At 40.2% G+C, this 12,575-nt stretch overlaps 1 protein-coding gene across 1 annotated transcript in view; it reads left to right on the plus strand.

The window, feature by feature from the left end:
- The window catches only part of PDK3 (pyruvate dehydrogenase kinase 3), an 84,084-nt gene that overhangs the window by 40,110 nt on the left and 31,399 nt on the right, over positions 1 to 12,575 (plus strand). The window contains exon 3 of the mRNA XM_039518846.1: positions 7,349 to 7,420. Coding sequence (XP_039374780.1) covers positions 7,349 to 7,420 — 72 coding nt within the window. The remainder of the gene's footprint in view (positions 1 to 7,348; positions 7,421 to 12,575) is intronic.

Raw genomic sequence — 12,575 nt, forward strand, 5'->3', positions numbered from 1 at the left:
TTAGTGCCTCTTGGTGGAAAGGTGTTTGGTTTCTTGATGTACTTTGCAGCCTTCCTTAGATACCGCAGATTCTGCAGCGAAGGTCATGGTGACATCAGTAACTGCACAGTTCCTTGTGGTTGTGGTCTTCGGGGATTCCTGCAGAAGTACCAGAGGGTCCCAGAGCCTGGGCTCCAGCACAAGCCCAAATGTCTGAACCACAGTTTTACTGCCCTGCAGTCTGAGTCTTAGTCAGCTGACACAGGCCAGCCACAAGTGTTTAATTGCTATGTAGACATACCCTTAAAGTCCCTAGGCCTATGCACACTGGCCACAAAGAGGACAATTTTTTTTTAATATTTAATATATGGAGATGCACCTATCTCATAGAACTGGAAGGGACCTTGAAAGGTCATCGAGTTCAGCCCCCTGCCTTCATTTGCAGGACCAAGTACTGATTTTGCCCCAGATCCCTAGTGGCCCCCTCAAGGATTGAACTCACAATCCTGGGTTTAGCAGGCCAATGCTCACCATCCTCATTTCCAGCTCAGGCTATCCCTACAGACAACCTGACCATTCTAGATGAAAACAAAGATCACAGAGAAGAAGGCCTCCACCTTCTGCCTCTTCAGTCACTTTTCCAGTCAGCCACAGGCTGCGGGAAGCGGTGGTCAGTACGTCCCTCGGCCCGCGCCGTTTTCAGCAGCTCCCATTGGCCTGTAGTGGCAAACCGCAGCCAGTGGGAGCCGTGATCGGCCGGACCTGTGGACGTGGCAGGTAAACAAACCGGCCCGGCCCTCCAGGGGCTTTTCCTAAACAAGCGGCATCCCAAGTTTGGGAAACGCTGCTCTATACCTTTGTCTTGGATCATGAGGGAAGCCAAAGCATAGGCATGGCTGCCCCTACGTGTACTGCTAGGGAAAACGTAGACACTGGTGCACAAGACGCACAGACACCTATGGTGGAATGGATGTATGCAGCATATCTCAAAGAACAACAGTTATGAGAAGGTGAGTAACTGTTTGTTTATAAGCATTATTCAAAGATATATTCAGCATTATTCAAAGATGTTCCTGAATTTTATACAGCAGAGTTTTACTAATCAGATTTAGCTAAATGGTGCACTTTATAAAATGCCAACTCCCCTCCCCAAACCATAGTCTTTTTTCTTACTTCAGCAAAATTTGTCAGCAGATGTTGTAATTCTAAAATCTTACTATTTTTATGAAAGATACGATACTGTATTTATTTGTATGCTGCCAGGTTTTATCAAACAAGTAAAACTAAACAACATTTGACAAAATAAATGAACAGTCAGTCATGTGATGCGTTATTCATTTTTTGATTAATCCGTTCACTTGCTAATTTGCAACTATTCTGCCAATCAGTACTGCAATAGTTAATGGTAATTTAAATTATTTATTTGTATTACAGTAGTGCCCCGGAGCCCCACTGTCATGAGGGTAGCCCAAACAAGAGACACTAACTCCATACCAAAGAGTATATAATCTAAGTAAAGATAAGGCATAAGTCTGTGTTAAAGCAATTGGAGTGGAAGGAAAAAGAGGATCAGAGTTATGGTAATAAGATTATAGAGTTACATAGACCTGTTTACATTTTGATGGTTCCAAATTATTTTTATTTTTTTAAATATGACTAATTACCAGTAATCCTCACTGGCCCCTAATACAGCCAATATAGGTGGGCAGTTTCCTAGCTTCCTGGGAGAAGTGGGTCTTTATAGGCAAATTTTCAGAGGGCATATAAAGCGTAAGGTGCAGTATGGAAGCAAGCGTGAAGGTGTGAAAAATGGACAATGGATAGTAGAGTCTAGCATCGTTGGTGGAACGGAGTGGTAGGGAAAGCAAACAGATGGAGCCAGTGCTGTTAGGAGTCTTGAAGGTGACAAATTTATAAAAATTTGCAGAAAGCCCTACACAGTCATTTTCAAAATGCCTATTTTAACTGAGTGGTTTAAATAGGTAACACATTTTGAGAATAAGTACTCGTCTTCTATATAGTAACATATGCTAATTTTAATTCATTTTTTTCCTCTGTGGAAAAACAATCCTTGATCCTTGACCCAAGTGGAGAAGCCATGGCCATTTAGGGGATGGCTGTGAAGAAGTCTTTCACAGCACACACTGAGACTATATTAACAGGACTTGCTGTGAAGATGTAATATATTTGTTCAGTGCTTGAGTACAACAGAGATGGTCTCTAAAGGAAAACCTTAGCAGGGGCATTGGCCTACCATTTTCTATTTCTACATACTCCTAGCACCAGTAAAGAAAATGTAGAGTAAACAATAAAGAGAGAATTTAAGAGCCGATAGCGTGGCCACTTCTTACAGTGCTTTCACCTGAAAGTGTACCATATTGAATTTATTTTTATTAACAAACAAACAAACCCCTAACACTGCAGATGTTTAATATTCCTGTGCTGCCATTTTTTTTAAGACAGTTGGAAAACACAAACACTTCAATGCCAAGGGGAAGACAAATTTTAAGATTGTACAGGCTGTGATCAGTGATTTCAGTGACACATCCAGAACTGTAAACTGTAATTGACTTTGTGTTTATAAATTATGCCAATAGGCTAGTTATTTTTTGGAAGTTCAAATCCTATAATGTATGTGTCTATTTTATAGTGGTACAGCACACCACTACTGGATAGTGCTTTCCTTCCTCCTGCTGAGTAACCGTCACTATACGTAATGTTTTGCTAAAATGTTGCCAGACATTGTCCAGGCGTAAATCCCTTCTTGTTCCCACATTCAGCTACTCAAATCTGTCTTTCCATGTTCATGATCAAAGGAAAGTGCAACGTGGAATGAAATAACTTGTATATCAACAGATTATACTATAGAAATGAATTGCTTTTCTGCCCATTTTTCTGTTTGCCTAGGCAGTTTCTGCTATAGCATATTGGGAAGAATATAACTTGGATAATGAAACATACTTAATTTATCAGAATTGTGCATCTCCATTTCAAGTAAATTTGTTCAGTTTTATACCTTTCTATTTTGTTGACGTTTAATAGTTTTTCAAACTGCTCTTAGGTAAGCAAAAAGACGTTTAATAAATGTGCCTGAAAGCAGATTGAAAAACTAACTTCAAATAAAATAAAAGAAAAATATGGAACGGCATCAATTCAAGGACTTGAGCTGATGTTCAAAGTTTCAGTACAACCCCAAATCCACTCTGACTAGGTTTGCATTCTTAATCTTTATTTTTCACTCTGTGCATTAAGGTGCTACAAGCTGCTAGGGAAACAGCTGCAGATGACTTGGATATATGTTTCAGTTAGGGTTACTTTTTTCCCTCCACTTGCTAGTTAGATGGGGCTTTGAACCGTCTGACAAGGTTAGTGTAGAAAGTTTGAAGAACTCAGGGTAGGTCTACACTTACCTGCCGGGTCGACGGGCAGCGTTCGACTTCTCGGAGTTCGAGTTCGAACTCCGGATGCGCTCCCGTCGACTGCGGAACTCCACCACCGCAAACGGCGGTGGCGGAGTCGACGGGGGAGCCACAGACTTCGTTCCCGCGGCGTCTGGACGGGTGAGTAGCCCGAACTAAGGTACTTCGACTTCAGCTACGCTATTCGCGTAGCTGAAGTCACGTACCTTAGTTCGACACCCCCCCCCCCTTAGTGTAGACCAGGCCTTAGATTTGAGGTTAAGAAAAATAACTTTGGAGGTCTCTGATTCCAACTTCTCGGATACAGCGCCCCTGCCATTGAGCTGCAGAATTATTTGAAGATTAGTGTTTTCTGGGGAGGGCATGAGTTTTTGCACTAGTGTGGTGATGTTGTCTTACTCTGTGTTGAAGGTGGTGTATACCTCAGTTTCTTTGCCACAACTGCAGAGAGCACAAGGAACACACCTTTTCTTCTGGAATACCCTTTCCTTTAGTCTAGCTAAATAGTCTAACTATTTTTTGTAAACAGTTTAGACATGTATAAGATGGCACAAGAGAAGGCTATGAACCTTCAGCTCTCACTGGGACTATGTAAGGGCTTCAAGAGGTGCTCTTCTTGTCCAGTGATCGTACTTGAGACAAGCACCCATGTCCAGTCCTTTCTATGTCTGGGTGAGACCCACTGGGTAACCTAGTGTGTGATTTTCTATGTCTTCACTTCCTCTGCTAGATGGGGAAGAGGCTTGAGGCTCATCAGTGATTTCTCAGTCTCCACAGTGTGATACTGTGACAGGCCCATCAATGGTTCTGAGAGCCCAGCCTCTTTTCCAAAGTCTTCTGACACAGGATTCGAAACACATTTTTGGCACTCTAGTCTCAGGGCCATATTTTCTACTGTTTTCTAATCACGAAGAAAAGGGGCACTCTGAGACTGATCCTGGATCTCAAAAACCTCAACAGGTACATTCATGTTAAGGATGGTCATTTGTTATCCCTTCATTATCTCCAGGAGATTAGTATGACTCTCTTGGTTTAAAAGTTATCCACTGTCATTTGGAAATCACTCACATCAAATACTTGAGATTCTTTGTGTGAGGACGAGACGCTACCAAGTGAGTCCTTCCTTTTGGCTTGTGGTGGTTGCTGCTCACTTCAGACACTCAGGAATATTTGCCGACATATCTGGATGACTGACTCCGAAGGGTCAACTCTTAACAGGAGGTCTCCTCAGATCCTATACATTTACATATTCTTCCAGTCTTGAGAAAGTCCTCACTTCAACCTGTGCAAAAGATTACCTTCATCGGAGCTGTCCTGGACTCCATTTGGGCCAGAGACTTTCTTCCAGAAGAGAGATGGGTTTTTTTTGAAAATTCAAGACTCCTTGGCAAATCTTGGAACAACTACACAACTTTTCCTAAGACTGCTGGGCCTGATAGTCTCCTCATGACCTTTGCTCATCTGAATATGAGATCTTTGCAGCACTCTGTGGTGCATTACTGCACACCAGTGGAAACAGTCTTCAAAGGAGACTTGAGTGTTCCAACAGCTTCATTGGTAGGAGAGCTTTTATCTTCCTTACTATCACAGTTGCCACGGATACCTGCAATCTGGGCTCTGATGCATATTGCCAAGACCTCCTATTTCAGGTGCTTTAGCCAGTGACTTCAACCATTTTAATGGTTTGACTTTCTTTAAAACTTGGCAGCCAACACGTGTACTGCTTAATATTATTTTTGGTATTTAAATTATTTTTAGGGCTTATAATAAGTTTGCCTTAACATAGGTTGTCAATTTCAAATTGAATATTGAATAGGTTTATTTTTAAAAAATGAACCTGTATTTAATTTAAAGAAATTGATTATTTAAATTAGATTTTTTAATTTAAAAGTGTGGATTTCTGTTTTTTGGTTTAAATTATAGATTTTTTTATGCATGCTAATTCTGACTGTCCTTTTTTTTCTTTTCTTGGAATTGTCCCACTTTGTAGCAGCCTTTGTAGGGAACTCTTTTTGTGTACTGTATATGTCAGGGATCGGCAACCTCTAGCACACGGCTCGCCAGGCTAAGCACCCTGGTGGGCCGGACCAGGCCAGTTTGTTTACCTGCCTTGTCGGCAGGTTCGGCCGATCGCAGTTCCCGCCACCCCCATTGCCCTGGGACGGCTTTTGAGCTTTCAGAGCTCTTCTTTGGGTTTATAAACCTACTCAGGGTGTCACAGCTAAATACAAGTTGTAACAGATTGTTTAACATAAGTAGTTAACACATTCTAAGATACTATTCAGGGTGATGTAGCCTGTTAACACGGCTGCAGTCATAGAACAAAAAAGGGAGATTATTGGGCTACAGATTGTTGAACAAGCCATAAATCCAGTGTCTTTATTAAGACCCTGATTTTTAGTGTAGAGCAAAGTTATGAATTTAAGCTTTCAGGTTTGTCTGTTGAAGGTGTTGTGTAGGTTTCCTTTGAGGATGAGGACTTGAGAGGTCAGTTGTCATTTTGTGAAAAGTGTTTGCCCACAGGTGATATGGTGTCTTGTCTTTTATCATTTTTCTCTGTGAATTCATTCAAAAGTGTAGTGTTTGTCTGGTTTCACCCAAATAGTTATTGGGGTATTTAGTGCACTGGATGAGGTACGCAACATATTGTGATAGGCATGTGTATGACCTATGGATCTTGAAAAGTGTGTTGAAGGGTATTGACCATTGTATATGTCTGCAAGTTTTTCATCAGTTATGGTAGGGTCTGGTGCTGCATTGAGTTGGTGGGTCCTGGTCTGTGTGGGACTTGCTTCTGATAATGAGCTTGGTGAGATTGTGGGGCAGGGGTGTCTGTTGTTTGAAGACCAGAAGAGGGGGTTTGGGAAAGATTTCTTTCAAGATGTGTTCCTCAACAAGTATAGGTTGTAACTATTAAATGATACCCTGTATGGATTCCAGTATGGGGTGGTAGGTGACAACTAGGTGTCTGCGGTCAGAGGGTTTTTTCCTGTTTTGAAGGCGTTTCTCTTGGAGTATTTGGGTGGCCTGTTCCATGACACGATCTACTTCTCTGGGGGAGTGGTCTTGTTTGGTGAAGGCAGTTTTAAGTGTGTTAAGGTGTATCCTGGACTTTCTCCACTGAGTATATTCTGTGATATCTGAGTGCCTGGCTGCAGATAACAGGTTTCTTAGTGTATTTGGGGTGGTTACTTGATCTGTGTATGTAAGTGTGATGAGCCATGGGTTTCTTGTATACAGTGGTCAGTAGGGTTCCATTGCTGAAGCTGATCAGGGTGTCCGGGAAGTTGATGTTGGTGCCGGGAGTGTTCTAGAGAGAGTTTAATGGAATTGTAGTGATCATTGAAGTTGTGGTGGAAATCAGTGAGGGAATTTAGGTTGTTTGTCCAGAGGATGAAAGTATCATCAATATATCTAAGGTATATAGTTGGTTTCATGGTGCATTTGTCCAGAAATTCTTCTTCAAGGTATCCCATGAAGAGGTTGTCATATATTGGAGAACCATCCTAGTACCCGTGGCTGTTCCTAGGGTTTGGATAAAGCGTTGTTGAATGTAAAAATGTTATGGGTGAGGATGAAATGGATGAGTTTGACAGTATGCTTGGGCAATAGTGAGTGGTGTCCATTGCCTTGTACATATGTGAGGCAGGTGGTCATGCCATCATTGTGAAGGATGTGGGTTATAGGGAGGTGACATCTGCAATGGCAAGGATGGTGTTCTGAGGGAGGTTGTTAATGCTGTGGAGTTTCTAGAGGAAGTTGGTTATGTCTTGAAGGAAGCTGGCCCTTTGTGTGGTGAGTGGCTTGAGGATGGTTTTTGTAAGTCCTGATATTTCTTCAGTAAGAGTGCCATGGCCAGATATGATCTGTCTGAGTGGGCTTCTGTGTCACTTAGGTGTCTTTGAACATTTTACCCCTAGTTCTTAATGTCACCTCTCTTTATATTTCAGGTACATGCAAAGTTTCCTTGAGTTTTTAGAATATGAAAATAAAAGCCCTGAGGATCCTCATATTCTGGATAAGTAAGTAACGATTTATTTTAAACTAAAATGATCTGTTACAAGCCAGGATTTCTGTTTATTGTAACAGCACAGAAGTAATCAAATTTGAAACGTAGAATTCAGGTAAAGACTGAGTTTGTACTAACTCAAACATAAAATCTAAGTTTGTTTGAACAACCTATGCTGTATCCTGCTAGTTCCTAACTTGCAATACTGTATAATGTGTTAAATTAAAGATATGTAAAAGAAAAAATTATATATAAATAAAGGTATACTAAAGGTACTACTAAAAAACCTACTTAAGTACTCTGTTTTCCTCGAGCTCAGGTACTCTGTTATAATATTTTAATATATTATGTTAATGTATTAATATTTCACACAGATCTATAACTTGGAACAGAACACTTACCAGGCAATAAAAACTACTTCGGGTGAAATCCTGTCACTATTGGACACACAATGGGAGTGTTGCCATTGATTACAATGGGGACAGGATTTAACCCTTCATTGCTATCTATCAGAGCTGAATTCAGGCTAGTGACTTCGAAGTGAAAGATTTCATGAGCCAAATTCAGACCAGAGAAGAGCAAGCCACAACTTCCACTGAAGATCAATCTTATTCTGATTTTCTTACTGTCAGTAACAAACACTCTACCTCAGATGAGAAAATCATACTAGCTCCTTTCTTGCTCATGCATCAGTACCATTAAAGGAAAGATTCTGTAGATTCTGTGTTTTTATTTACCTTAGATGTTTAATAAACTGCAATTTAGAGAGTCCATCCAATACTGTAGGCACCCTTGACACTCTCTTAAAAATATACTAATATGTAGGCTGACCCATCAGTTACCCAAAATCATATCAAATAACCCAGCAACAGCATAAATATAACAAAAACTAATCAACAGACTCCAACACCACTGCTATTCAGCCCTGTCCTACATTCATATCTTCATAGTCAAGGGAGAGAAGGTGGGGACTCTGAAGGCTAATGGACTTGGACTGTTACAGAGTTGAGGAGAAAGCAAGTTCCAAAAGTTCTCCATTACATCTGCATAACCATATGATTCCTTTGAGTTTACACAGGTATGACTGAACACAGAATTTGGCCCTTCATTTGAAACTTGGTAGACAATTTTGTGGATGATGCATGAGAAGGAATAAACTCTGCCGATGCTCCCTCAGTTATATTGGTTCTGCAGTGCTAACAGAATTGAAGTAATAAATTCTTTTAGTCATTAAAGTAAACGGATTAGACTTGTTGCTGATCTGTTGAGTAAGATGTTGTGTTTAGTTTTTTCCTGTGTAGACCAGAACTGCACTTTAAACTGACATTTCTAATAGCTATTTTCTATTCTAAAAAGCTAAATAAGATATGTCCTCATGTTTCATTCTTGGTTTTTAAGTGATTCTCAAACTTCATCACAAATTTCTCACTCAGCTTATATACAAATTCCATTTAAAATGAGTCCCTCTGCCTGTCTCTCATTCTAAATCCTTCAAGTGGAAGACTTTCTCCATATGCTGGATATCAAAAATGCCTTCCACTTTTAGGTGGAGAGATGAAAGTTTTTGCATAACTCTTTTCTTGTGTTTATGAGGATAGGTCAAAAAGGGTTAACATATCCAATCAGTAGTAATCTAAATGGATAGTCACTTGAATTGTGACTTATTCAGAAATTGCTATTACAGAAGGTTACCACGCTTACTCTGCTAAAGCTGTGGTGACACTCTTATGCTTATACAAAAGCCAGGTCAGAAGTTAGATCTGATGCACATTTTGGTAAAACTGCTCCTTTGGTCTGTTTACAAATTATGGAGCTCTTCAGCCTTGCTCCAAAGGGGTTAATGCTAGGTAATCTCTGTGAGCGGGGGCATCAGTGAAAGATTTTTCATGAAAAATACAAGGTTATTTGCCAATAGAGTTCTCCAAATGTATTGACTACTAAGATCTACTATGGATCTTGTTACATAATCTCAGCTTGTCTTCATGTAGCTATTGTTTCTGGGTAGGAAGTTATAAAATGAAGGAGTAAAGAACTCCCCTTTTTCTTATTGATGCTGCCTTCATGCACATCTGCCAAAGCACATGAAGTTGACTAGGTTTAATCAGCTTTCTAAGAATTCCTGCTCTGTGCAACTCACTGTTACTTACTCTGGTCTTGGTGAAATGGTATGCAGTATTTTGAAAACTTGGTTACTAGTGACTAACTCAGAATATTAATAAATTTCTCCATTCTGGTGTTATGTGAGCTTTGTTTGAAATAATTGGTGCTCTTCTACTGTCTAAAGTGAAAAGATCAGGGGCCAACTTGACAGACATGGGACATAGCAAGATTAAGAAAAAGTGATAAACTCAAATAAACATAAATATATTCAGTTTGTTAGCCTTTTTAAAAAACATTTAGAACTATCTTAGTTCATAGACAGAAATATATTCAAGAGTGAAGCAAAGCATCTTTGAAGATAGGAGGAGGAGCAGTTGCATCCTAGAAATAACTAAGGATTCCTTTATAATATATGTTGTCCTCTGTACTGCTGAAGGATTCTGGTCTCTAGGCAGGCATGCTTTCTGATATGAAACATAGAGAAATTCAGGTTTGTTTCCTTGTAGCACTATGTCTCTATTTGCAGAAGAGAAAATAAGATTTTATGTTACTGTACTTCTTTGCAACCAAAAAAATGATTTTGCTATTCACAGCAAGGAAGCAGAGGACTGAAACCTCTCTTTTCTTGGCATTTAACTCTGAGATTTCAGTGGTTACAGATCACACATAATCAGAAAGGCCTAATCTATTTAAAAGAATCTCTGAAGCCTTAAGCATTAAAGTAGTTTTGAAGAGGGGATGCTTGTCCAATCATCAAGGGAGGTGAGTATGTAAGAACAGCCCTTCTTTATTTTAAAATTCTTTAGATTTGGGATTAGGCAGTGGTCTGTTAAGACTTCCACATTACTGCTTATTTTGCGAAGTAAGATGTCATTTTGAAAGACTAGATGAGCCATTTGTGGAGGCACTTAAGAATTGCTGATTAGATGGGAGATGGTGAATATGTTATTTTAAAAGAGGAACATTCCTTCACAATCAGCAATGTAGGCTGAAGGGGAAAGCATCTTTAGGGGAAATGGATACATTATTACTCATTAAGAGAGGTACATGTGACATTACCCAGGGTACAATCTGGACTGTTGAACAGCAGTGTCCACTCACTTCTCCAGCCTGGGGTGCCTTTTATACTGTTTACTGTGAGAGCAACCTCTCTTGCTTAGCTCACACGCAGCCTTCAGCATGTGAATTACTCCCAGATATTACTTTGATTGCTATAGCCAGCCACCAATGAATTACGCTGCAGGGCAACACCAGCAAACTCCAAGTCCCAGACTTTCCCCTAGACATGTGCATCTTGTAGTGCCCAGCTCTCTCCTTCTGGACAATACAAGCTCATATAAAGTCCATCATTTCATTAATAGAAAATTATGTGCACAAATCCTGTTACCTGGAATGGAGTTTCCCAAACACTTCAAACCAAACATACTGGTTTAGATAAAACAAGTTCGTTGACTACAGAGTTCAAGGGCGAAAGTCTCATTTTGGTGTCCTTGCCCTGCAATGCTGGGGCGAGCTCTTCACCCAGTCCCTGGAAGGTGGCTTTCCGCATCCGAAAGTTCTGCAGCCACTGCTCGTCATCCCAGACCTGCATCACAATACGATCCGACCATTCAATGCTTGTTTCCAAAGCTCAAAATCAATGGTCCACCTTGTGCAGCTGCTCCATGAATGCCAGAAGTAATCTGGTGTTGCTTGTTTCCATGGCACACAGCAGGTCAGGCACTTCTGATTCCTGTTCAGATTGGGAGCTTGTGATATACTACATGACCATGTGCAATATGTTCAGACCAGTGACCACAACAGTAGACGACAGTGCAGGATCCATCCTTTTAGACTGAGATGGCAGGTGCACAGTAAACAGGGGCCGTTGGAAATGCTGCAGAATGCAGTCAGAAGCCTATGGAATGATGAGATGGAAAAAACTGCATCATAGGACATTGTCTGCACCCATGATGCATTGCAATCCACTCCGCCTTCTCACAATTGCTAGCTGCAGAAAATGGCGAGTAGCACAGTGGGATAGCAACCTACAGTGCATTGCTCTCACTGTCGATGCTAGAGCACCAACCGTGGACATGCTTTGCCAACGGAAAGGGTGTTATGTGAATGTGCACAAGCAATGTGATTATAGTGGTTTTTGATCGCATAACTTTCGTTGACAAAACTCTGTAGTGTAAACAAGGCCTTAGAAGAAGTAAATTCAAGTGACTAATCAGGCTTCCATTTTCTATAACTTCATACAATCTAATGTATTATTATTATTATTTCCTTCCAGAGGTGGTGCTTAGGTTCTAATTTAATGAATTATTCACTCAGTTTGTCAAATACTGTTCTTGTGTGCTCATTATAAACCCATTGAGTTAGCATATAAAAAGACTCCTTAGTTTTGCAGACACAGCTACAACTTAATAAAAGCATCACCATCTTTGCTTCCTTTTGGAAAGTATGTTGCATTTGTTTCTATTTGATCCTGAAGGAAGGAAGAAAGCATTGTCAATGTAGTATATGATCGTCATTAATGTCAATGAGAAAAGTGTCAGAGGTGAAGATTGCTAACTTTTCATGTTTTGAGATTAATAAAAAGATATTCAAGTCATCCTTTTTAAAAGTGTGAATGGTTCTTTTCAATATTTTGTACCTCAAAAGAATTGTATGTAAAAGGAAAGGGTAATTCTTTAAGTATCACAGGCTCTGGTCTGCTTTGACAAGAAAGTAACATTTTCCATCTATTTTAGAACATATGCCTACTGTTGTCTTGCATCAATACCATTAAAAAGAATAACTGAAAGTAAGCTCCTAAAACTTCTTGATCTCAAATGGGAAGATACCACAGGAAAAAGGAGAAAGCACCATTGTGTGTTTTCTGCCCTCTAGAGGCATAAAAAGAAACTGAAGAGAATTGTCTGTGCACGTGGCGATACTGCTCATTACCTAAACATAACCATCCTCATAAATTCCTTCAATCTGGTATCTATTCTAAAAACAAACTGTGGGGACACCTTTCTGGTAATTCTGTTAAACAGCCAACTGGTCTCTTCTGAGAGAGCTCCCCACCAATCCACTGTCTC

The sequence above is a fragment of the Mauremys reevesii genome, linkage group 1, assembly GCF_016161935.1.
Source record: "Mauremys reevesii isolate NIE-2019 linkage group 1, ASM1616193v1, whole genome shotgun sequence".
Lineage (NCBI taxonomy): Eukaryota > Metazoa > Chordata > Testudines > Geoemydidae > Mauremys > Mauremys reevesii.